Source organism: Chlamydotis macqueenii, chromosome 2 (assembly GCF_036417535.1).
Source record: "Chlamydotis macqueenii isolate bChlMac1 chromosome 2, bChlMac1.mat, whole genome shotgun sequence".
In the NCBI taxonomy this organism is placed as follows: Eukaryota; Metazoa; Chordata; class Aves; order Otidiformes; family Otididae; genus Chlamydotis; species Chlamydotis macqueenii.
Window position 1 is genome coordinate 70,440,684 of NC_141557.1, and position 27,658 is coordinate 70,468,341.

The window sequence follows — 27,658 nt, forward strand, 5'->3', positions numbered from 1 at the left end:
GTAGTTGGGATGATAAGGTGCTATGTGAACCTTTTGGTAAATGCAAGAACCAAGCTTAGAGAGATGCTTGTATCTATTTGAAGACTGCAGGTTTGATGTTTTTTTCTACACAGTAGAAACACATACTTATTACTGCTTCTGTTTTGTTTATCTGAATTTGTTTGGGGTTTTGGTCTCTCACTGCTATTTGTTAAATGCCTTTTTGCGACTGCTCCTCAAAACGCATGTTTTCAGAACAATTCTTTTCTGGCTGTGTTGTGCCACTGTGTTATCGTGGGGACAGACCTGTGTGGCATGCTGTGAGCAGCCCTTGGACTGGGTGCTGCTTAAATCATGGGGCCAAGGGCTCCACGCTGCTTGGGCTGGCTGCTAGCCCCTCAGTAGTGCTCTTCTCCCCAGAAAGCCTCGAGTCTTTCTCCTTGACATAGATCCAGTAGAAAGACTTCCTTTGGCCCAGTGCTGTGCTGTGCATAGATCCTGTTCCACCCACAACCTGCAGCCAGGTGGTTTCTCTGCAGACCTTTGCTGCCCATAGATGGACTTTCCCAATGTGGAAAGCTCCATTTCCAACACTGAGTGAAGACTTGAAGTGATTCATTAAGTCTGGTATGCTGATATTACAAAGCCATTGCATATTAGAATCTATTGCCTCTACCACCTTTATCATTATGCAATTGATTTGCATAAGCAAATTCTTACTACTTATCCTAGGTTTTGCTTTTGATAATTAACTTGAGTTACTTTTTACATGTTGTCTAGTCATTGTGCTCTGGTGGAGGAGTTCTTGGAAACACCCGCTGGAGCATACCACGCATACTCCTTCAGCTTAGACCAGTGTATACTGCCCAAAGACCTCAGAAATATGGCCGACATTATAATGTGCCATATCTAACAAGGGTAAGGTATGTGGTCTGTGTTCGAAAATATAGCAGATAGTTCTGGTTTTACTTAGTGAAAGGGGACTACGGTGGCAGCTTCTGTAAGAAGCTGCTAGAGGTTGTTCCCCTTTGCCCAGTGGACTCGGCCGGGCCTAGGGCAGACCCACTGCTGGCCAAGGTTGAGCCAATTGGTAGCAGAATGTTCTGTGATAATGCCTCTGCGATAACGTATTTAAGAAGGGGAAAACAGGAAAAAGAAAAAAAAGAGAGAAGATGTGAAGAAGCTGGAGAAGGGGCAGAGAGGGGGAGGCACGAGCCTTGTGGGCCTTGCGGCCCTCACCCTCTGGCCTCCCACCGGGCAGCCGACTGGGCCTGACTTGGCCCAGCCCAGCCACAAGAAGTGGAGGGGAGATGTGAAGAGAATCTGAGAGGCGTCTGCCTGCCAATTGCGAAGAATTTCTTGTGAGAGGAACGGCTGCAGACACCAAGGTCAGTTCAGAAGGAGGGGGAGGAGTAATTCGGCTTCTGGCTGAGATTCCCCTGCAGCCTGTGGTGATGACCATGGTAAAGCAGGTTGTCCCCCCTGCAGCCCATGGAGGTCCATGGAGGAGCAGAGATCCACTTGGAGCCCGTGAAGGACCCCAGGGGCTTAAGCTCTGTTTTAGTCCATATCTGCAAGTTGTGGGAGCCAGCAAAATACCCTCAGAAGATAATTTTTTTTTTCTTAAATACTTAATTTTGAAGCATTTCGCATTTAAAATAGTTATATGTGAACTCAAGATGAGCAGGTTGGTTGCAAAGCTGTGCTACAGAAATGAGAAGAGTAATTCATGCTACAAAAGAACGAAAAATGATCCTATTTAAGCATGCAATTTTTAAGCAGAGCACACAAGGAAAAGGAGATTTGTTATCAGGAGTTGATCTTCCTGTTTTTTCACTGGAGGCGTGATAGCTGAGTGCCTGGAAAGACAGCAGAGCCTGACCAGGTCTGGACCATCTAGGAAATACTGCAGGAGAGTGAACTCCACATTGTTGTGTCCCTGGCTGAACTGAAGCTTATGGAGGAAGGCGATGGTGTTCTATGCAAGGCCTGATGAGGAATCCAGAACAGCATCAGGAAAGAGACCTGAGATGGAGCAGCTGGTGGAGCAGAAAGGAGAGGAAAGCTGCCTACTCCCTCACTGGACCCCGGCGCAGGTAGAGCAGCACTGCTGTGCGACTCAAGCCTGTGTGCCAAATGAGCCATGTCTTCATGAGACTCCTCGGCTCTGAGTGGTTTCTGAGCAAATTATGTGTCCTCTTGACACAAAAGAAATCAACTCTGCTGTTTTGTGTCGGTACCCTGCGTTATCCTTGGAAACTCATGTTCTGAGAATCAATCTCAGAATGAATAAACGACGAGTGTGGCAGGAGAAGGAACTGAGGTTCCTGTTTTCCTCTTACAAAGACAATTTCTCCCCTTGCAAGATGAGGTCAGAATCCACCCAGGCCAGCGGTATATCACCAGAAATGCTAGGGGAGGCTAGAGCTGGCTGTACCATACGTTACTACTCCCTGCTGGTCAAAGAACAGAAAGAAATTAGTAGCAGATGTGCCAGGACAATTAGCAACAGATGCAGAGGCTAAAGCTCACAGAATGCAGACATTATTCCCCTGTATTTGGGCAGATAAAAGGCCAGATTCTGGTCCTCTGGTGTAAGGTAGTCGTGCTGCATGTGATGCTGTGGGAGTTAACTACGCCGTGAGTTATCTCTCCTAGAGGAAAGGGAGGCGGCAGGGAATCCTTGCTGCTCTGACAACATGGGAGAAGGCAGGAGGTGTTTCCATTGGGACACTCTGTGAAGCTCTGGGAAGGTGCTGGGGCGTGAGGTATCATGAGAAATCCTGCTTACTGCCACAGCTGCAGGACTGAGAGCGGTGAATAAATTCACTCCTTGCAGACTCTGCTGCCCTGTGCTCTGTGTGGCTCATTCACCATACCGAGCTTGTGTGTTGTGCCATGCAACGACCACTTCTCACTCATACTCCCCTACAATCAGGGAAGCTGGGATACTGGGTCATGGGAAAGATGGTAGTAGTACATAAAGGTTTAAGAAAATCTGCAAGCTGCAGGAAGAGGAGTCAGGGAGTTGTTTGACCTATGGCAAGCTTGAAAGATCTGTTCTCTTTTCCAGAAAATAGAAAACAAATACATATATTTTGGAAAGGAATGATAGTGCATTGCAGAGTCCTCCTTTGATTTGTGTGTTATTTTGTATAAAGATACCTGTTCACAGACAGGTAGCGATGGAAAGCTGGGGAAGTAAGTTTCCAGCTACTCCAGGACATTCTGATGATAGATAGGACTTTTGGAAAACCCTAATAACATGATATTTTATTTTTTACCTCAGTTCGTGTTTCTGTTCCCTCCACTCTGGCCTTTTATAAATTTCAAAGTTACATAAACACTTCCCAAGAATGCCCTTCCATCTGCCTGTATGCTGGCCTTACACATAAACAGGGAAGGCTTGAAATGTGGTCATTATTTTGGCAAGAACAGCCTCATCTCTAGCACTATTCATTTTACATAGTGAAGTAATTTATTGTTTGTTAATAGTTTGATGGGAACTGCTTCCTATTTAAAAGGTTTTCTGCCCATGTTTTACACCAGTGAGGTTCATTTGTGCAGTTTTCATAATCAGAAATGATGAGCCATTAATTTATATGGTGTTTTGCAAGATTCTTCTGTATAAGTAAACATTGAATTGCCTTTGCATATTCTAATTCATTTTAATCCATTTGGATTTTGCATGTTTAGTGGTCAAATTTTTGTGTTGTGTGAATTAAGTAACGCAATTTTTGTTCTTTTTCTTCTAAATTGAAAACATTTGAAGGTGCAGACGAGAGAAGCAAAGGTTTATTTCTTCTCTGACAAGGTTAAAGCGCAAGAGTAAGTCAGACAAAAACCCCCAAATCCTCACACTGGATCTGTTTATTGAGATATTCAAATAGAATTCATTCTATCTCTAGAGTAAACGATTTCTTTGCTGAAATTATGGTGGCATATGGGGAAGTAAGATATATTACAATAAAACTGATATAAAACAGTTGAATTCAGAAATAGTGGCAAGAGATAATTTTAGTTCACTATGATTTAATTCAATTAAATTCAATACTGTTAACTGCAGACTAAGAAGAATCACTTGTGCCTGTGCAGGCACACACAAGCATTATTTATTCTCTGCTGCATCTCTCTTTGCAAAAGAAATTACACCAGTAAAAAGTGGGTGCTGGGTACTTTCATAGCACTGTAAAAGGACCTCAATGGAAATTTTACTCAAGCAAGGAGAAACTGAGCTAAGGTGTTAGGGAGTAGACTCAGAAAATTGTATTTATGTAGCACACTCTCTTTGAGCATCAACAGTGTTGGTACAACCTTGTGGACTAACTTACCAACTGGTGTCTCAGAAGAGGTTGCCAGTAGTAGAGAAAATATAACTGCTTAATTGTTTTTTTTTTTTTTTTTTTTTTTTTCAGAAACAAAGCAGTCCATGAAAACAAACTGGTCAGTTAAATCTGCCTATGCCTTGCCCATCCCAGGCACTGCTCTGTGCCAGGCTCTGCAGATGCATCTTCTCCCATAGCTCCAGAAAGCACCCCTCCCCATTTCCTCCCAGGGTCCTGGGTCACTGATGAGAGAGAACAATTACTGATTCCCCTCCTCCTCTAACCACCTGAGCTGTGTCCTGCCCCATACCTGAGCACAACTGCCCAAGCCCACAGAGGCATGCAAACACTCAAGGAAAGTGGATTTCAATAGGAGATACATGCCTAAATGCCATTGTGCACCTATGCCCACAGGTTATGCTGGCCATGCCCCAAGTCCCTGCTCTCAGGCTTGCTACCTAGGAGGAGGCTAATGAAAGGGCAGGTGGCACAACACCGAGCTCCCTCCCAGGGCTGTCTGGCCCTGTGGCAGTGCAACAGCAGGCTGTGATGGAGGTGCATGTTCACTGCGGTGATGGGAATAGGTTTAGTGTGGGGCTGTTGAGGGGACCTGGCTCCTTTTTGAAAGTCTCCTGCTTCAGGCTGGCTGTCCCTTCCTAAAGGACAATTCCTCTGTAGTAATCATGCTTCCGGCAGCCGTCAGGGTGGAAATGAAGGCTCACAGGCACCTGCGTGAATGCATGTAACAGGCAGAGACTTGGGCAGGATTTTTGTACAGATTCAACAGAAAGAAATTTCTTACTTGGTAGGTGTGTTTTATTTGGCTGTGTATGCTGAGATGTGTGACACTGTCCTACCTGGGTCAGACACCCAGTGTTCGTGCGTGAGGATTCTCAGAATGAATATTACAGCCTCAGGCTTTGTAGCACACAGGTGTGTGACAAAATCCTTATTTTTCTTATTATACGTTTTGTCATTGTGTGTTTGGATCATGATATGGCATAAACATCCAGCTCCTGTAACTGTAAGCAAAGGGATGCTCCTGGTCCCAAAGACTGAGTTTGCAATCTAGATCCAGGATGGGAGCTTATAGCAAGTGAAGAATAGCTGTGAGCAGGAAACAAATAAATGAATTTTTAGTAGTCACAATTACCCTTACACCAACTGCTTGACCACTGTCTGTTTGTAGGCAGGCTGGCAGAAGACAGTGTGCTGTGAAGTTATTCTAAACAAAAGAGTAAGTCTGGGAAACAAGGGCGAAACCAAGAGGGATGTTGTGATACAGCAGTGATTTCAGCTGCGTGTGCTTTGGGATTGTTCAATAATGCAGGTAATTGTCTTTGATCACAGCCTTGTAACCACCATCTTTAATTTGTAGCACAGAGGTTACTATCTAGCACCCAGCTAGCCAAATGAAATGTATGGCTTGATTAAGGATCTCTTTTGTCAGTAATTTGTGCCTAATGTTTTTAGCTTTCCCACGGGCTGTTATAGAAAATGGTAAATCTGGTTTAAATGAAACCTGATACTGTTAATGGTTTAATAGCAGCTGCCACAGGGTTATGGCATTTTTCAACAGATGCTTCTGTTTCATTTTAAGCCCACACTAAGTCTTAGAATATATTTACATAATTAATACAAAGTACACCTACATAATAATGACAATATTTATAGTTTTAAAAGATTTCCTGAAATGACTTCCTCTCTCTTGTCACTATCTGATCACAATATATAACTTGAAGCAGGAAGGCATATTACTAAAACAATAATTTATATTAGTCTCTTCAAAAAATTATAGAACACAGCACAACTATGAACATGTATCATCTTCTAACATAGCAGATATTGATATGGATAAATCCCTTAGCTGCTTCAGTAAAAGCTGCTTTCTCTACCTTGACAGGAAGGCAAGGTAAGGTTGAGCAGGAGTCCCTGCAAGGCAAATGTACCAAGGCATATGCTGCTATGAACGTTGAGGCCTGAAATGGGAACAATAGAAAGTAGAAAACATTCAAATAACAGAACAAGATCTCTGTTGGAGAAGCATGCAAGCTAGTGTATTTAAGAGATTGGGCAGTCCCAAGTCTCTATAATCTAGAAGAAAGTATAGGAGCAGTGTTGAAGCAGATGTTTTGCTGTGCGAGAGGTGTAGCTGATGTATTTGTTCCCCTTGTCCCCATATGACTACCTTTCAAAGCTGTTAGCTAGGTATGATGGTAGTCACACTCCAGCATTCTAGCTTTTGTATTGTTTTTGTTTTATTTGCCCATTTGAATATGTTAGAGCTGTTCAGCAGGGCCTGGGTCAACCCTGATGTTAACTAAATAAAACAGTTAAAGTTGTGGCATAGGACCAGATTTATTTTGCTTTGTCTTTGCCTTGCTTCCTTCTCTACTCTCTTCTCCATGACCTTGCATTGCTTCACACAGCAAACCTTACAGAGGGATTTATGTAAATTCATTACTTCAGGGTGTTTCTTCACCCCTGTTTTTCAAGTCTTTGCCATGGGAACAATTGTTTCAGAGCCCTAAGGAATTGGAAGCCCTCTTCCACAGCTCCAGGCTGCTCAGAAGAATATTTCTAGCTATTTTATGAAAAGTGTAAATAGTATTTGCCAGTCTTTGGTATGCTGGAAGTTTGCTACCAAAAAATCCTTTTTGACCCTACCCTGAGGTTTGCATACTTTGGAAGAAGAGTTTCCCTGCTTTAATTTGATAGAGGAAGGCTATTGTGTACCAATATCATTCCCAGAACTGGGTGGAGAAGATTTTATGACTTTGTGAGGAGCAAGGCTGGAAGTATTCTCACTGGGTATTTGGATGAACTCTCCAAAGTTGGTGCAAGAAGAACTCAGTACGGCCTCACAGGGACACCCCAGATTCCCAAGTTGATTTGTTACTCTGTTTTAAAGTTTTCTAGTGGCAATGTTTTTCCACCACTGGTAAATAAAGACAGAAAATGAACATTTTCAGAAATGGAAAATAGAAATCCCCAAATTAGCATGAAAAAAAAAGCACAGTGTTTTCTGTCAGAGTGAAAAATTGTTTAAATACATGATTTGGTGCAAAGAGAAGAGTTGTTAATTGTTTTAACGTGCAAAATTGGTTCAAAAGTATGAAGTTTGTTTAGAGCTTTATATGATAAAAGAAAGCTGGTTCCCTTGTGATGTTTTTATAACTAATCTTTTCTTTTCCTCCTTTGCTAGGTTCTACCACCTAGAAAAGCTGTGAAGCCAGGCATGGTCCTTCTCTTTGAACTCTTCCTTCTCCGTGGGACCTCTACTTGGATTGATCGAGAAGTGGGATGGGGAGCTTTTCCCCTGTGTGACAACAATTTTAATGCTTTGGAGGGAAAATTTAAATGTCCTTTCCTCAGAGGCCATTACGACTTCAAAGTTGACCGATTCAAAAAAATTGAAAATTTTATTTCTCAAGACTTGGATCATTGGTTATGCAATCTCTACTTTCAGGTTTGTGTTAAAAAAAAATTAGACCTGTTGATTTCTCATAACAGATTCCACTTTCCTTCTGTCAGCCTTAAAATCAATACTGTCTTTCCAAAAAGCAGTTTATCAGCCTACCTAGTAGGCATATAAAAAAAATGAAAATCACATGTCTCCAACTTTTACATGAAATTAGTGTGCTTTTTTACAACCAAATTTTAGAATTATTTCAAATATCAATATATTGTTTGGGGTGCTGAGTAATTGAATCAAGAAATTGTATCAAAAGTTGAAATTCTGAGTTTAAGCCTGCCACTAGTTCATGTTAATTTCCTCCACAGTTTTAGTGAAACTCAGAGGTGCTTTCACATAGCTACAAAATAAAATAATGTTGTTTATTATATTGTTGTGTTTTTATGACTGGGATCCCCAGCTAGCAAGCAAGGCTCTGCTGTGGTGGGAACCTTACTTTTGAAGAGTTTTTTCAGATAATCCAGATGTGACATTTTTGTATGTCTTTGCTGAAAATGGGCCTGAATTAATAACTCCTTAGTGGATGCTTTGTTTCTGGACTTGCAAATTAAGAGTTTCATAGTAGCTGAGATACTTTCCTTCATTCAGAATCCTAACAGGATGTCAAACTTATACCTCTTTTATAGTCATGTCTGGCTCAGGAAAAAACATGTACCAAAAAATATGAATTCTGAAATAATCTTAATTTTGAAATATGAGTTTACTTACTAGAAAGTGTAGTTATTCATTTTCTTGTAGTGATGGTTTTCAGGCAATTTTCTTTTTTTTTGGGTCTACCAAGAGCAAAAGAAAGTGAAAATAACTTCAGAATCTTATAGAGATATAAGAATTTATACCCAAAATATACCTAAGATGTGGTAGGAGAGAGTCAGAAACAACATTAATAGAGCTATGGTAAAAAAAGAACAGAAGAGTCAAATTTGGTTGAGATTAAGGCGGACAGGGAGAGACCTCAAAGCTGCAAAATTAGTCTTTCAACTCAATGCATAAGCTAGGATGATTTAATGATCCAGGGAATTTATATTTATATTTATAGTCAGATGATTCTGAATTTGGATTGTCAGTCTCTCCCACTTACTGGGATGTCTGCTTTATTCTATAAGCATGGTGAAGATGTACATGGGAAACTGATATGAGGGAAAACTGTAGTGAAAAGAGTACAGAGAAACAGGAACTTCCGAAAATCCTCATAGCAGCATCTTGGATTTCTAGAGTTCACAAATAGTGACAAGTATATTCTGGCTTTGTGAAACACTGAACTGCCTATGTGTGTGTATATTTTTTTTTCTTATAGATAATTAAGCTACCACAGGATTCAGATAAGCAAAATAAGAGTGATATCCACCTTCATTTGCAACCTGAACTTCTCATGTATTCGTGCATTGCTGAAGAGAATGGTATCTCAGAGAAGGTTGAACAATCTGGATTACAAGGTTCAAACTTTCATGTTTATATTCAGACTTTTGTTGGAGCAACTCATTGTTTCATTCAAATTTAGGCTAGTTATCATTGTTCTTGTTAAGCTAGGTTTTCCTCATTCAGATATTGGTCCAACATGTGTTATAGTAGGAATACACATATTCCTATATTCCCTCTTGTTTAATGAACTGGAGGAAGCAGCCAACCCACAGGTTGTAGTGTCTGTGTGAACATTATGTGCAGATCTGAAACAGAGATTTAGCTCCTCAGGACAGATGTTCCTCGGGCATTTGAGAACAGCAGCAATGATGCACTGTGGAAGGCATGGGAGGAGAAAGAGGAAGATATTGGAGGGAAAGAAGGAGATCAGATAAGCAATAATCATCTAGCGTAGTGAATGGGCAGCTCAGGTTGAAACTATAACATGAAAAGAGGCTAGTAGAAGTATTTTTCAAGCAGTGAGTGATGGTTTAGAAGATAAAGAAAACGAGGGTTGCTCTGTGACATTTCTAGGCTAAGCGGCAACTGCACTGTGATCAAAGGGCTTTTATATAACCACCCTGATACCAGAAGCACAGAGGTGTAGACATACATTTTATTGAGGAGTAAGGTCCTTTTTGTTGCCATATATATTCAACATATCTGCTAAGGTGCTTCTAGATGCAGCACGAAGCCATGAATAGCAGATCCAAAAGGTAGAGTTGCAGCCAGTTTTTCTCAATGCTGAAGAGTTATGGCTAAGCTCTTAATAAATCAAACTTGCCATTATTTCGTCCTACTGTCAGTCTTCACATGCACACAGGCACACACGTAGACATACAGGGTGCAACTAAATAGGTCATGCTTCTGGAAACACATGGAAAAACTCGTGATGCTCAGTTTGAGAAAGTCCAGAAAGATATATTTATAAGAACTGACAGCATTAGTGTACGTCCTTTATGCGTGCAGACCTCTGAAATATGCTGATAAGCTGATCATGGAAGATCTGTAATTTCCATGCCAAAGAGATTGACACTAACAAAATTTCTAGGAGTAATTTTTAATATTGTTTATATTTATTTATTTTTCTTGGAGCCTTCTTTAAAGATATTATTAGCTGCTAATATCCCCCATGGGTTTGTTTTTTAATGTATCTATGCAGTGCTACAGTATGCTGTTTCTGCTGGTGATATGTTGCTAAGAGATTTAATAATGGGTAAACAAACACAACATGTGGTAATCCATTTCAAATTAAAAGTTTATTAAACGCTAGCTTGATGACTTTCTGGCTATTTACAATTAAAGGAGCAAACCTTAGGGAACTGGAGATCACGTGGCGAAAATCACGACTTCAACATTTCCAACAGAAAAATGTGTTTATGATCTGTGGCAAGCTGTCGCACATTGATATGCTCTATAAATACTGTATTATATCTGTTAAACCACCAAAAGCAGGGGGAAAAGAAAGCTCTGTTAAAGTGACATTAAGGTTGAGACACAAACCAGAGAAAGCAAGAACAGTCTAAATGAAGACTGGTGCTCTGTAGCTCACTCTACTGCAGTAGTCTAAATAGTGAGTGATCTTACATATCGATACCATATGTGGTGCTGCAATGTATAAGCAAAATAGAGCAGGTTAGGAGATGGTGTTTTAACCTTCACTTCAAATTTGTCTTTGTTTTAGAAGTTTAAGACAGAACCTTCATATTATTTTCATTAACTCCAGGCTATATTAGTCTTTTAAACCACTGCTCTGTGTTGGGCTAGATACAGCTCTTCCCTGCTGCATGGGATCTCTCTTCCAGAGTACAATGCAGGGGAATGCAACCTAATACCTCCCATTCTACCTCCTTCATAGGTCACAGATGCACATCATCAGAACTAGTGTGTCTCTTAGTCCAAACCATATCTTCTCTCTATTCTTTTAAAGTGGTATTCCATTAGAGATTCATGGAAGAAGAAATCTGCTTTCATGACCACCATCCTTTGCTTTTTTTAAGAAAAGCCTCTGTTGCTGATCTGTTGCCCCAGTAAAGGATTAACAGTCCCTGTTAATAAATAAATGACAATTTCTCTGTGGAATTCATTAGCCATAGTTGTGTAGAAGGTGGTAACAACTCTAACAGAAGTAGCATAAGGCAGGAAAATTTGATGCAACTACTAGAAATGTTGCCTTGATAGGCTTGGATCTAAAGAACCCAGTCTTCTAAATGTATGAAAACTTCAGATATGTGAATCTCCATATAAAACACTAAATATACAAATTCTTCAAGAGGGCACTCTTCTCACTGTGAAATCCACAGCAAGATCTCCTTTAATTTTAGTGTCTGTAGAAGAGGAGGGGATTTACACCTGCAAAATGTCGGTGTAACTCAGTCTTTTTTGAAAGTGGCAGCTCTTTGATCCTCAGGAAAGTAGCTGGACAGCACTTGTGTATTTGTTCTCAAGTTCAAAGACTTTTAGGTCAGACTCAGGCTCATTTGGGAAGTGTTACTCTACACTTGTAGGGAACATTTTTCCAAATACTTGTTCTTCTGTCTGTGCTATTCCTCTAACTTGACATGCAAACACCTATTTGTGCCCATTGGAAATGGTGATCAAATAAAATAAGCAAGTCAAAAGCCAGGGATTATTTTGTCCTCTGTACTTTGTAGAACCAAAGGAAAACCTTTTTCATTCTAGTGACTTACTCATATGTCTTCAATATTGGCCAGTTTGAAATCCTGAAGTTACAATCAGCACTGTTCTAGCATATGATGATGTGCATTCAAGACCTAAAAAGGGTGCTTACAAGGGAGAAGGTGGAAGAGTGGCTGAGGAGGATTATGAGCAGTTATGAGAAATTGTACATCTTTTTAACTTTTTAAGCAGGAGTTAGCTCAAGCACTACAGTGCGAAATCAAGATGGGAGTTCTGCTTAGCCTGGCTGTATTGGAGGAGAAGTGTTATCAGCCAAGATTTTCAAGGAAAGTGTTCGAAGGTAGCCAGGCTAGTTGGGTCCCAGCAGCAGAATGATCTTGCTATAGCAGAGCTGTGACACAGTCTGTATTAACCTGAGTGGAGTGTTGTGTTAGCATGACTACAGTGCTCCCAGTATCTGGTCTAGCAGAGATGTTTGTTGCTACCGTTCTCCTGGGTAGATCTGTCATGTAGAAAGACTCCCAGTACCTCAGCTGTCTTTGGACTAAACACCTACATACAGATTTTCTGTGTGTCTGTAGCACTTTCTTTCCAGAAAGTTTGCTTGTCCTTCATTCTCCCCTGCTCTACTATATTTTGGGAGTGTAAAGAAAAAAGAAACACAACTGTCCAAGTATGATTTTTAAGGACACTTATTTTTTTTAAGTGAACAAGTAGCTCTTTTTTTTTTCTTGAACTTTATTTTTCCCTTTCCCTAGAAGATATGCTGCCTAACAGCAGCAGAAGTGGCTCATATCAACCATGAGGAAAGTTAGAGCAGCTGAAATTTTTTCAAATCCCGAACGATGAGCTTATAATGGAAATAAATACTATATAGAAAGATCATTTTCAGGTATACAATTTATCTGGTTACTGTACAACTTAGAACGTTTTTCAGTCTGTCTTCCTTCTGTCTGAATGCCTGCCTGGCTGTTAAAAACAAGGTTGGTTTGTACCACTTGGCTTCAGCAGTTCTTGAAACTCGCCAGAGTTGTAAAGCTTTAAACAGTTGCGCAGGTCTTTAATTGTAAATTAGTTTTGACAGGACTGCTAGGCAAAGGCCTGGCCCATCCCGTCATGATGCTAGCCGACAACCCCTTACTGCTCCCGGAGCAAGGAAACATGTGGAAGGAATTGTTCTTTTACATTTCACAGCTTGTCATTTCCTCTGCAGGGCAACCTCTGACCTCCCCAAAAGATCTTGACACCCATAAGGGAAGTATTCCCACTGTTGTAAAGGAAGTGGAAAAGCAGTTTAATGCCACAAAAGGAGGAGAAGTGAGTGTGTCAGAAGAAGCTGGGAGGAAAAGAGAAGAGCTTAAAATGCTTCCAGCAGGTTAGGACTTTTATTGTGTTACTTAACTTACTGAAAGTTTGCAAATAGATCTGCTTGGCATGTGTGTAAATACCCTCATCTCCCTTCCCCCTTGCTCCGTGATATCATCTCATCATTATTTCACTAGGCAAAGGAAGCGATGGAAGAGTTTAAATCAATTGTGAGGGATCAAAAGTAGCTCAGGCGAAAAAGGTACAGAAGTGGTGGGCTCCTCTGTCTAAAAAGTATTTGTAGGCCAAATGTGTTAGTAATTACAAGGTGTGCGTGGAGTGCACTGACAACATTAGATTACGGCTGGTGTTTCCGTGACATTTTTACATCCTTTCATTTTATTTGGTCATTTATATCCATGGATCACAACATGTTGCTGTTAGGTGCTTGGGAAGTACTTTTTCTTCCTGCAGCATGTTAATAGCAATATCCTTTGTTAATTGTGCTGAGCTAAATTATGTAAGAGTGCCTGTTTGTGTTAACATCAGGTAGCATTTACTTCTAGGATGTGGAGTTTTTTTTGAAGGCAAAGCCTTGCAATTTGCATTGGTTTTTGTTTGGTTTTTTTTTTGTTTTTTTTTTTTTTGTTGTTGTTGTTGTTGTTTTGGTTTGGTTTGGTTTTTTTTTGTGGGTTTTTTTTTGTTGTTGTTGTTTTGGTTTGTTTTGGTTTTTTTTTTTCAGTCCCAGGTAAAACATACATGTCTGAGAACTGAGTAACACAACCCCTAGGTGCTCTTCTAAACTCAGACACCACCCTGACAGCCAGAGGCAGATTTACCACAGGATAGGGATCTGATGGTATCAAGGTCATAGGCAGCCATCCTCACTTAATAACCTGAGTAGTGAATTGTGCTCTCTGTCCCACGATAGGAAAATAGCTGCACAGGCACAGAAACTGCTGCTGCCCGCACTCACCTTTGTCCTTGCATGTGCCCCAGGTGCCAGACAGCTTTCCTAGTCACAGTACAGACTATTAGGATAGAAAGGTAGATTGAGTAGCTGAGGTGGCAGAGAGGGCATCGGGAGCTGACCTGAGATCTACAGTCATCCCCAGTGCTCGTGACTCTCCCACCCACCACAAACAAGATGATGACCAGCTTTCATTTTACAGAAAGATGATTCTCATGCCCCTGGTATGTAGAAAGAGCTAAAAGTGCAAGTGAAAATAAATTAATCGCTCCTTTTGAGAGTGATTCTCCTTCTGTAACAGAAGGCTATAATAGGTCATATTTAGACACTGAACTGAATAATATTAGGTAAGAGACAGCTACCTGAGGTCTGATAGCTACCTCTTATCTGTGTAAAGAGTAGTTTGCAATTGTCTTCAAGTCTGTGGGCTCCCCAAAATTATGCAGCAGAATTTTGGATGCTGATCTGAAGCCAAATGACATGCCAGCTTTCCTCTTACAGCAACATATCAAATGTAGTTAAAAAAACATTTATTTGGAGCTGTCCTTCTCTGTTGACTGCCCAAGAAGGCTAGGACTATGCACCTGCTATTCTAGGTACATTTGTTTAATATCTCATGTTGAGCAGGCACAAATAGAGGCAGGAGCTAGTATGGCATTGCTTAGTCAGGATTCATAAATGCTGAGTATTGATGTTGACTGTCATAGATGCATAAGAAGTACAATACAGAGCTGGTGTCAATTTTTGTTAAATGATGTTGGTGCAGCAAGGCTAAGCATGTTACAGAAAAAAAGTAATAAAAAATTCCAGTCTTTCAGGGGTTCTCCTAATAAGACCAACACTTCATTAACGTGTTTTTTTCTAGATACTGGTCCTTTCAAGAATGTAATCACAGCCCTAGCTTAGTATTTTTTTTCCAACTTTTATGTTTGTGAAATCTACTTTGAAGCTAATTTAATTTATTTGCTCAACATTAGTTGTGCAAAGCAGCTTAGAACACTCATGGTATCTGAAACGTGAGTAACTTGCATGAACAAAAGTGGGTTTTAAACAAAATTTAATGGTATTTGACATTTGCTTTTGGCTACTTTTTAAACTTTTTGCTGATTTCTTTTCCTTGCTAACATTTGGATGTTTCCCCCTTTAGAATGTATGTCTCAAAACCCAGTCATCAGTTGTGCAGGCAGACAGCTATTCCTTCTCCCCCTTTTCCCCTACCTCCATCACTAATGCTTATCTAGGTCTAAAACTACCATGTTGAATTTTTATTCAAATTATTTATGTGGAGTTTGGCAGAGATCCATTTCCGAAGCATTTTAGAGCCCATATTTTCAGTTCAAGAGTGTCCTACAAATACCTTGAAATGATGCAGTTAGAGAAGTGGCCTGATTTTGAAAGGTACTGAATTGTGACAAGTTTTATCAAAGCAAGGTTGGATTCAAAGGGCATTGTTTTGCATCCTCAGGTTATCTGACTCAGTATCCTCTAAGAGATAATACGTAACCTACTGAAGATTTTAAAACCAGATCTTGTATAACAGGGAGCCTACCTGAACTACAAGCAGATCTCCAAAAGCATCCATGGATTTGAATTAGGTGAAAAATGTTTTTGCTTATTTTTATTCACAAGACAACAGAAGTTGTTCTTGATTAGCTCAATTTCCAATACTTGCTAAATCTATTACATGTTAATTTAATGCAAAACTTGGGTTTCAAAAGGCACATCACTAAAGCATAGTTTTTCTGTAATGGAACACTGTCAGTAGTGTAACCACTAAACTCAATATCTGCACTCAGAACTAGAGAGGGGAAAAAAGCTTCATTTTGAAATCCTCAGACAATTTTTGCAAAACCACATATAAACTAGGATTTATACTGTAACTGATGTTTAATTTGGAGCTTCAACAGTGCCTGCATTTTCTTCCTCACCAACGCTCATCCCAGCAAGCAGCTGCTCCCCTGCCTTCCTCTCATATGAAGCCTGATTTATTTTTTTCAAAGCCCCCAGTTTTGTATGTACCACAGTAAAAACCCTGGAAGCATGTAAAATATTTCTCATAAATATTTTTATTCAGCGTGTTACAAGCAGCTTTCGTTCTGCCCATTTTTGAGTTTGACACCATTTCTGTTGTTCCTTCAACTCTCTGCTCTGTCACCTTTCTGTGACTCATCCATGACAAATTTTTAGGCCCTGATTTTCAAACCTTCCACCTCAGATGGATTCTTTTGCTCAATGTCTATCTTCTAAAATAAAGTGAGTATTGAGTATTAGGTATTAAATATTTATCACATTTAAGATCTTAAATTCAAAACCCTCTCTGCATCTATTGAAAAACATTGGGAAGTGAATTGTGTCCTTTCATGACATCAAAAAACATTTCAAACTGAAATAATACCCAAGCAAAGATGTATTAGCCTAACCGAGGAGTTAGTAAACTAGCAGATAATACTCAGAAATTTATTCAGAAAATATTATGATATCCCCTCTATATCAAAATACCAAACATAGAGACAACTTCATTCCAAGTTTATCATTATCTTTGGAAAGAAAGCTTTTCATTTGTTAAAACATCCTTGTATAGGTAAGAAACGGTTTCACTGAGAGGATTATACTTATGCTCACAGCTGCTTCTGAAACAATTTCATGAAAACTGGTGAGCCTTCCTTGCAGTATTTCTCATACTGCCATGAGGTGCAGTCCTCCTGACTTGCTACTTCCTTTTATATAACAGTCATATGCAGATGCAAAAATAATTACCTAAACCAAAAAACCCAAAGCTGTTCTTATTGGTAGTTCCTCATAGGTGTCACTTTAAAGGGAACAAAATGATGTTTTAAAATGAAGATTGCTTGCCCTTCATTTTTCCTACAGGCAGAGCCTCAGACTGCTGAACCTCCTCTTTTTCCACTGGTCTTTTCCTCCTCTGAGCAGGACTGTGTAAAGGATTGGGTACATTCTTGCCAATAGGATCGAATTCAGCTTCTGCTTACAGTTGTGCAATCCGTGTAATCAAAACTTTTCTCTTTTCCGACTCTTACCATGCAGTTTGGTTTCCCACAGGCTGGAGTATTACTATGAAGGGAGTCCAGATAGGATTTTCATGTTATTTGCTGTTTCCCTGCTGTAATTTAACCAAGCTGGTGATTTCTTTGTCTGCTGCCCCACTCCTGGATGACACCACTCTGAAATCCTTTCCTCCTGACTGAAAGAGATTGCAGCCATCAGAAGGGAGTGAATTTCATCCTTCTCTATTTTGCCTGCATGTGAGTCAGAAGTATTTCTTACCAAACCAATGTGAAGTAATTTCCTAGCTGTGCTGTTTCTTTTTGTACATATTTTTAAAAAATATTTTAAATTTTCTCTTTTTCCCCTTCCCCCCGAATACAACAAAATTTCACAGTATCAGCTCTATATGCAGCCTCTGAAAGTTTCGCATCATGGAGAATCTGTTTCCCACCCCTCTCTGATCCCAGTTCACAAAGGATGTATCTACATTAGTGTTTAGGTTTTTAGGGCACTTTTGAAGCAAATGCCCTGCCTGAGTTGCTGCTCTCTGGTTGCATTGCAGACTGATCTCAGAGGACAAGCACTGGGCTCCTTTAGAGTGAAGCTAAGCAACTGGATGTGCTTTATGTGTGTGTATTGGGTATTAATGGGCCATCATTTCCCAGGACCAGACTAGAGCTAGTCTGACATAGACTCTTCAGCACAGGGGGGTCCCCATTAGTGGTGTCTCCAAATTGCTCATTTCATTCTACAGATCTACTCCTGTTGCACCACAGTACTTGTTATGGAAGACATAACCAAAGAGGACAACTTCCAGACTGAACATAGCAGATAAAAAAGGTTACATTGTACTCTACAAGGGTTAAGAAGCTGTAAGACTCCCATTATTAAAGGCCGTACTACTACTCTCAGCTATTGGCCCAAGAATGCTGATGCTGAGAAAAGTAATGGAGTAGTGCTAACATTTAGTTTCCAAGTTCTTCCTAACCTCTTTTAAAAATGTAGGTCCCAGATGAACTCGGGGACTTGGTACAGGTGATACTTTCTTTGTATCTCATAGCAGGTGTGAGCTATGTAGCATCTAAACTGTTTTGTTGGGACCTAATGTCACCAAGAAATAAGTGCTCTCAGCATTGCCAAGGTCCAGAATATTTTCCCAAATCCAGGCATTAATTTTATCATGCCCATTCCACAATGCTGGGGGAAAAAATGCCCACCATTTTTCCTGTTCTTCTTATACAAATGTGCAGCATGAATACTATTCTGCTGAACTTCTTGTTAATACCTGATCACAGATTTATAGCATTGGATTAAGAATTTTATTGTATTTTCCAGGCCCTCGTGTAATCACATTTTCCTACTCTTGTGTTATGTTTGTTGACTTCCAAATAAACCTATTAACAGACAGTTTACACCTGTCATTGTACCTTTATCATAGCTGTGATATGTGTCTGTAATCATTCTTATTTGATGCTATTTTGTCCTCCTCAAATTGTTCATTTTTGTCATGAATGGTATTATGTTCCCCTGTTGGGGAAAAAAAAAAAATACATTTTGAGTCAATTTACTAAAATAGTCACTGCTAAGTGCTATATCTGGATAAAGTTGACACCTTTGACATTTTCTAAAATGGCAAAAATAACTGCATTTAAGGTATGATTTATGGGTACTGTATGTCAAAGGAATTTCTGTGTTATTACAGTTTCTGATGCAGCCATCCCCAACTCCTTCAATGAACAAATTGTTGATAGCGCAGCTAATTAATATTTTATTAGTTTTCTGTGGTCAATTATAACAAGTTATAAAAAAGTAAAATGCACTTTAATAATAAAGAACTGTGTGATTCTTGTTTCTTTCTCAGAACTGCCTTGTTTTGTGCATGTGGAAGAAACAATTTCTACATAGCTCAGTTTTATAAGACACATTTCCCCACACTAACTAAGAGGAATTCCTATGATTAAAAAGTAGGCTGGCATCTTTAAATGTCTTTCTGATTGCTGGCCTCTATTAAAAACTTCTTAAAATAATAGATAGGTTTAATTCCTCAAGCCAAAGAAAAATTATATCATCTTAAGTATTTTCCATATTTATTATATTGATGAGACTTGGCTGCAGAGAAAAAAAAAGGAAGCAAAATCTCTTGTATTGCAAGTTTTAAATGTACCAGGCTAAGGTTTACTTAATTAGAACCTCCAGGCAATAAAGGAGCCCTTTTTTAAATTCTGTGAATCTTAATATGCTAAATAATGCAAAGCTTCAACTCTTCAAGCATGAGACACACATCTGGCAGCTTAACATTTAAATTACAGAAAAAAAACCACTTCAGTAGTAATTTTCATGAAGAAAAGAATGGGAAATGTATTACAACTAAATTTAATTTCTTTTTAGATTTTTCATCCTGTCTAATTGCAAGCATTTGCCATCTTCTCCTTTATTTATTTATTTTCATACAGATTTTTTCTGTACTTTTTATTGATCTTTAATTTGAGCAGCTTCTTACTGTTACAGCCATTGAAGAATTACATTGTGTTTTTACTTAGCAAAAATTGTTCAGAGAAATCTATGAGGAATTAAAGTAATGAGCTCACTAGTACAGAAAGAAAAGAGCATTCAGAATCTTACAAATAAAATATAAAAAGAGCATGTCGTGATTAAATAACAAACTTCTCCCTCCCATTTCTTAAATGGAGAATATTTTTTTTAGAATGTTTTCTTTATTCCTTTTATTGTGGTTGGTTTTTTTTTTTTTTGGCCAAGGTAATTACTGCTTTATTCATTTGTCTCCAAAAACATTGTCAAAGTCTTCATTATTTCAGCAAAGCTATTTGAAAACCCATTTCAGTGAGCCAAAATTAAAAAAAAAAAAGAACAACAAAGAAAACCACAGTAACCATCTTTACAAAGGTATGCTTATATTTTAATATGTATTTATGGGTTCATACATGTATCACATATATGGCATGCTTATATTGAATGTGCACACATGACATATCCAGCAGCTGTATTTTATGCAGTATCACTGATTTCATAGACCTCTTCTTTTACCCCACATGACGTAAATACCTGGAAATACTTGATACACTATGAAAGCTCAGCATATATACACCTATACATGTTTATATATATAGAAAGTAAGAAATAGAAAGTTATCCATAGGTATATATACAAACACACAGACTGAAAGCTGTGACACTATATATGTGTATATTGTATATCTACAACTATAAAAGGTAGGAGCTGATCAGTACAGTGTGTGTACTGTGATTTTAAGTACACTTGACTGTCTTTTACTGAGGGGAAATGGAAGTTACTGAAAAAAAAATCATTTATTATATTTTTGTCTTATCCTTCATGCACTGTACATTAAGAAGTGTAATACAGACCTTTATTTCCATCACACCACCGCTTCCTGTGGTATGGCAGTACATTTTTTCTCACTTCACAGGTCACTGCTTTTCAGGAGTTTGTGGGACACACTACTTGAGTAAACATTGGTTAGAAAACGTGAGTACTTTGGATCTCTGGGCCTCATTCTTGACCCACAACCATACCCATACAAAAAACCGAAATTCCTTCTCTTCTCAAGAACACATCCTGGGGTGTTTAAAATACCCTTCACTGTCATTCTTCTTGTGTGTCTTATTTCTTTATTTCTACTTTTTTTCCTCTGCTTTGCATCTATTCAGTTGTTATTTCCAGCACTACAATATCTGAAGTCTTCTCTTCGTTTACCATCCTAACACTTCTGTAAGGTAAAAGAGAACTAACCACCTATTTATAACTAGGATGGAGGGGAAAAAAAATGACCTGCCTGGAGTCACACAGGATCTTGGTGGGAGAGGGAGCAAAACCCAGCTCTTTCCTTTCCAGAGCTTTGTCTTATGCACCAATATAAAATTACCTTTTTTTTTTTTTCCTTCTTACAGAGGATGATTTTTACCAAGATTGCCATGACGGGGCAGACAAACACTGTGGCTCATTTCAGCTGAAGGAAGGCCAAAGAGGACATCACAAGGTACTGGCCTTGGTCTAAACATCATCATCTCCCTTAAAGTGCACAGTGAAGCTGTTGGAGCTTCTACCTGTGCCATTTAGGAACATTTTGTGGGCTTGCTTGTTGTTGTTTCCTTAATCTATCGCTGTGAATTTTGTTATAGTTACCGTAAGGTTTCACATGGCCAGGAGTATTGCTGTCTCCTGCATGGATCTATAGGGAGCCAACCTCTTTCAGCAAAGGAATTTCAAAGGAGTAGTGGGAAAGACCATCCGGTAATCAGGCAGACAACAGCAGCTTGATCAAGGCTGGACTGCAGGATGATATTATTTCAGTACTATTTAAACACAAGATATATGCATCTATAACCTTCAAGCTTTCATGTCCTTATGCAGCAGACCTCAACCATCAGATACTTTTCGTATCCTTATTTGTAGTATCTTGGTCAAGGACATAATCAATTTGTTAACAAATATTGTGTCATTAGTACAAGTTACCATGAAATCACATCTGACAACACTTTCTGGTGAGACAGCACTGTAACTTTCCAATTTAATGTAAACCTTGAGAACTAGGACACAAAGATATTTTCCAATGAAGGATGTAATTTTTCTCTGCAAGTGTTGCTCCACTTCCCTGCTTAGATCAGCGTGGCTGCAGTGAACTATAACTTCAAATGTGAATATTCAAATTAATCGTTCTGGCAATTTGTCTCACCTTGTTCTAAATGTACTCTGAAACACTTTTAATGTTTTTAATTGACCATTTAAAAAATCATCATGGTAGACAGACTACTCATGAACTTAGGTACAAATACTAAACAGCTGGGAATTGCTATCACAACTTTGACTTCAGTACTGTGATGATCTATGAGCAAAACCAGATTGGCCAACTGGAAATTCCCTCCATTTTAATTGACTAAGTTTTCAAGTGATTGATTTCTTTAGGGAGGCAAGGATAGCTTGGAGAAATGCAGAGTAACTGGAGTACTGCATCCAGTTCTGGAGCCCACAACATAAGAAGGACATGGACATGGAGAGGGTCCATAGGAGGGCCACAAAGATGGTAAGAGGGCTGGAGCACTTCTCCTATGAGGACAGGCGGAGAGAGTTGGAGCTGTTCAGCCTGGAGAAGAGGAGGCTCTGGGGAGATCTTATAGCAGTCTTCCAGTACCTAAAGGGGACCTATAGGAAAGATGGGGAGAGACTGTTCAGTAGGGCCTGTTGTGACAGGGTAATGGTTTTAAAATAGAGGGAGACATATTTAGATTACATATTAGGAAAAAATTTTGTGCACTGAGGGTGGTGGAACACTGGAACAGGTTGCCCAGAGAGGTGGTGGATGCCCCATCCTTGAAACATTCAAGGCCAGGTTGGACGGGGCTCTGAGCAACCTGATCCAGTTGGAGATGTCCCTGCTTCTTGCAGGGTGGTTGAGCTAGATGGGCTAGATGGTCCCTTCCAACCCAAACCATTCTATGATTCTGTGAAATCAGAGTTATATATAAACATAAGTGCAGACTGATGTGTGCATGCATGTGAGCGTGTGTGTAGCCTTATGTCTATAGGAAGATTGATTTAAGGACTGATGCATAATGGGCATCAGTGGACGTGGCATAATGGGCATAATGGGCAAAGCAACCCAACCCATGGGAGTGGCACAGTGAAGTTCATTTCCTACAATCCCATAATAGCACACTGCTTTTGAAAAAAAAAATGCCACACTCTTACAGGAACCTCAGTTGTGGGTGGCTCTCAAAGCCACATTAAAGCGACCTGGTTTCAATAAGGTGCGTAAACCCATGGATAATTCAGCACCATCTGGTCCCTTTGGACTCAGTGAAGTGACTCACAAGCTTACAGTTATTGACATGTTTAAATAGATTTCTGAACTGAGCCTCTTATGAGACTACTTCTGCGCAAATAAATATGAACACGTGAAATCTTTCAAAAGTTTTAAGAGCCCCTCTTTTTTAATGGTATGAGTGAACCTTAATGTTCAGAGAGATTCTTGTTTTAACATATTCAAGAGTTGGACACTTGGTCTGAATTACGTCATTTGGGCCTACTTGTATCTCTGAAACTGAAACCATCTTATAAAATAATTTTACCCAACAATTGTATATTGGAAAAAATTACAAACTAATGTAAAGTATGGACTTAAGGCAGAAGACAGAAGTTCATGTGGTGGATTATTCTCCTCAGCTGTTCCTTTTCTTTTCATAAATAGATTTTTTAAATTTATGTTTTTGTAGCAAAATCAAACAGAAAGACCTTTGGGTCTGACCTCATCATTTTGGGGAATATAAGATATATCAGCAAAACCAAAGGTGTTATTGCTTTGCTCCCCCTGCCCCTAAATTTGTCTAAGCTAAGGAGTTGCAAATAGTCTCCCACTGAGTGATGGGCATTAGTGACAACTTAGTATTTGTTGCAATGAATGTGCACACTGTTGCATATATTCAAGATACTGAATGGTGGCTATGAAGGACACAATGCTACCAGTCAGTGACTTCTGAGAGAAATAAAATATATTCTGTGGCCATAATCCAATCCTCATGCAGATGGCTGAGCTTCTGCTTTCATACTTCAGACAAGATCAAACACAGTCTCAGAGAAATTAACTCATAATACTCTTTAACACCTTTGGGATTTGTGTCTTAAATAATGTTTTTATATCTACTTTGCACAGGAATAGTTTCATGGAGCCAATGTCAGTGCAAGCAAGGTACTTTGCGCACACTACCTACTCTGAAACCTTGACTTTTTCTAGGGGATTATGTTGGGCAGTCATGTAGCTAGGTAAAATGCAGTGCTATCTGTAGCTGCCTGGTCTTAGTATTTGAAAAAAACTTTGAGCATTCTACCTACTTCTACTCTGCCCTTACTGTTCATGTTTACATAGAATCACTTTTTGGCAATATATTCCATTGCTTGTGGCAGCTTTTCCAATGACCACTGAAAATATGGTGACTGTATCATGTTTACTGATACATATACATATTTGGCATTATGTAGCTATAGATACAAACGTTTGTCTGTTATGTCCATGATCCTTAAATTAAAATTCAAAATGTGTAGGAGATTTATGTAATCCAGGTTTCAGAATACGAATTTGCCTTTTAGAGCAAAATAGTTTACTGAGTTAAAAAAAGTCTTTGTAGTTTTCATAATTAGCAAAATATACAGTGATGTGACTACATCTAATGCCAATGCTGTAATCACCTGGAAATTCTGAGATTTTTTAGGATCTATAAACTTGGATGATCCATTCAGAGAGTTGGGCCTGTTCAGCCTGGAGAAGAGAAGCCTCCAGGGAGACCTTATAGTGGTCTTCCAGTACCTACAGGAGGCTTATAAGAAAGATGAGGAGAAACTCTTTAGCAGGGCCTGTTGTGCTAGGATGAGGGGTAATGGTTTTAAAATAGAGGGAGGCAGAATTCAGACTTGATGTAAAGAAGAAATTTTTTACAATGAGGGTGGTGGAAAACTGGCACAGGTTGCCCAGTGGTGGATGCCCCATCCCTGGAAACATTCAAGACCAGGTTGGATGGGGCTCTGAGCAACCTGACCTGGTTGGAGATGTCCCTGCTTCTTGCAGGGGGGAGGGACTAGATGACCTTTAAAGGTCCCTTCCAGCACAAACTATTCTATGACTACAGATTTCATAAATGCAAAAATCAAAAAAGACCTTAAATCATTTAGGTTAGCTTTCAGTATAGGCTGTACAATTTCAACAACTTGCTCAATAAAATAGGCATCAAGGGATGGAGAACCAAAATTTCCCTTTGTGGTTACCTCTAAACAGTACACTTTCCATCTCCTTGTCTAAAAGAGAGAACAAAAAGGGAGTCTTGTTTCTATTTTGAGCATAACAGGTTTTAACTTCCATCCCTTTGCTCTCTGTGGGCTTGTTTACTAAATGTTAACAAACCCTTTACAGAGTTTGGTATTGTGCCTACCAGGGTATTAATAGATAGCTTCATGAAGTCACCTGTGGATGTCTGGGAAGTTACAACCTTATTTTATCTTTTGGTGGCGGTGATGTTTGGCTTTCTGTCCAGGGGTGATAATGTCAAGCATGCAAGAAACCTGCTGCTTGCTCCAGAGAGAGGTGATGCCCGTGCCAAATCAGGCCCTATGTGTGCAAAAATGTTATTCCAGGAATAAGCATAGAAGAGGATTCTGTACTTTGTAGCTCAAGGAGTAGTTTAAATCAGCATAAACTGGCACCAGCACTGAAAGATGCGGTACTGTCCCTCTTCTCCCTTGCGCTGGCATCAGTGTGGGTTGGCCTGGATCAGAAAGGGTCCAGCTGAGAGCTAACCCAGTTAATAAAAGGAAAAGAAAGAAGCCAAACAACATTAATTCCCTTCCCAGATCAGTTCCCTCCATATGTTTTACTCTGTGGATGTCCAAATTTTTGTGCTGATGGAGTACAGCATGCAACACAGGAAAAAGCAAGGAGGTAGAGGAAGGCTGGATGGCACAGCTCTGATGTCACATGAGCTTATGCCTTCTTGAGAGGGTTTATCAAAGCACAGCGTTCTAGGAACATAAACAATTCACTGAACAATACTCTGTGCAGTTCTGGGCCCCATAATTTAAGAAGGATATTAAGGTTGTTGAATGTCTCCAACGGAGGGCAACAAAGCTGATGACAGGACTGGAAGGCATGTCCTATGAGGAGCATCTAAGAACTTTGAGCTTGTCTAGTTTGGAGCAAAGGAGGCTGGGGGGTGACCTCGCTGCTCTCTACAGCTTCCTGAGGAGGGGAAGTGAAGATGGAGGTGTTGATCCCTTCTCCTTGATATCCAGTGATAGGACTTGTGGGAATGGTTCAAAGCGGTGCCAGGGAGGGTTTAGGCTGGACACTAAGTATCATTTCTTTACCGAGATGGTGGTCAAACCACAGAACAGACTTCCTAGAGAGGTGGTAGATCCCCCAAGCCTGTCAATATTTAAGAAGCATTTGGACAATGCCCTTAATAACGTGCTTTAACTTGCTCAGACCTGAATTGGTCAGGCAGTTGGACTAGATGATCATCATAGGTCCCTTTCAACGGAAATATTCTGTTCTGTTCTGTTCTGTTCTATTCTATTCTAAAGTATTTTGAGCCAGCTTTGCCACTACTGTTTTCCAGGTTTTCTATAGAGTGAGGAGTAAAACAGAGCTAGAATTTCAAAACAGGGTGAAATGGTCATGTCTTACTTTGCTAACTGTGCCCCGGTAATTACCTTACTATTCTAACTTGATTTTAATTTTCATTTAAAGACCAGCTGGAATAGCCCACCTGACCAATGTTATCAAGAAAAATTGGGTTCTGCAAACAACGTAAGCCCAGAAGAAGGGAAGGCATCCGCAGAGAGCAATTTTTACTTGGAGGAGTTAGAGAAATATACTTTTTCTGTATGGTAAGTAATCTCACCATCAAATAGTTTCACAAGCCAAAAGTATGCCTTATTATTCTTGTATTATAGAGGTATCCACACTGAGATGAATGTTATTAGGCTGCAAAATCCAACACATAGATTGACAATTATCTAAGTTATGTCTGTTTGTCCTCTTTGTGCATGCATGTTATGATTATTACATCGTAAGTTATTTTTCCACAGAGCTCATTTTTCTGTGTGTCTGCTATTTATTTGTGTAAATATTAAGGATTTTATTCTCTGCTTTTTGGTTACAGTGGCCCCTGGCCTTATTTACAACATGCAGATCCTGCTTGTAATTCAGAATTACTTATTTCCCCAGCCTTTCCTTTCCAATAGAACTTTACAAATAAGAGTTACTTTTTCTTCACAAAATCATTGTGAAGTAAGGAAAGTGCGTTATATCACTGTCACAGACAGGGATATGAGGTAAGATATGTCTAGCACTTACAAGTAATCGAAGACCTGTATTTTCTTTGACTCTTTAGTATTCTTTATGACTGAAGTTGATTAGAAAAAAATTGGAAGCATTTCTTGTTTGAGAATGCAAATTTGACGTTACTGTATTGCTTTGAGAAGCTGTGTCAAGGGAAGAAATGAAAGAAGATTTCCAGCAAAATCTTTTCAGCATTTTAAGAGCTATACATTACCTTTCTTGGATGTTACTTTAAATATTACTTTTCTCTGTTACAAAATACACACATGGGGAATGACTTAAAATGAAAATATAAATTAAAGCAAAATTTAAAAGACTACATCAAAATGAAATCTTTTCATTTACTTACAATTACTTGTCCTGGGATTTCATCTTCTAGGTAATGGCAAAATTTGTACAGTTATTTGTAATTAGTAGAAAACAATGAAGACCCAATCCTTCACTAAATGAAATGATCTGATAATCTTTCACATTGCTCTGTATTGCATCCTGAATGTTCAAAACCCAGCTGTCATGGACATCTCTGGCACTTACGGTCTTCTGCAAATCAGACCCTAGAGTTTCAGATAAACCATCCAGAATATGAGCATCAGAATAGGGTGGATGTTTGTGAAAATTTAGTGTTAAATCAAACTTTTGAAAGCAGGATTATCTGATTAGGCAAGCCAAGCAGCCGTCAGCATCACTAGTCTCGTCAT

At 39.3% G+C, this 27,658-nt stretch overlaps 1 protein-coding gene across 1 annotated transcript in view; it reads left to right on the forward strand.

The window, feature by feature from the left end:
• LOC104477431 (uncharacterized) overlaps positions 1 to 27,658 on the forward strand; it is a 124,926-nt gene that overhangs the window by 7,813 nt on the left and 89,455 nt on the right. Inside the window, exons 3-4 of the mRNA XM_086741480.1 lie at positions 7,510 to 7,773; positions 26,367 to 26,506. Of these exons, the coding sequence (XP_086597606.1) occupies positions 7,510 to 7,773; positions 26,367 to 26,506 (404 nt within the window). The remainder of the gene's footprint in view (positions 1 to 7,509; positions 7,774 to 26,366; positions 26,507 to 27,658) is intronic.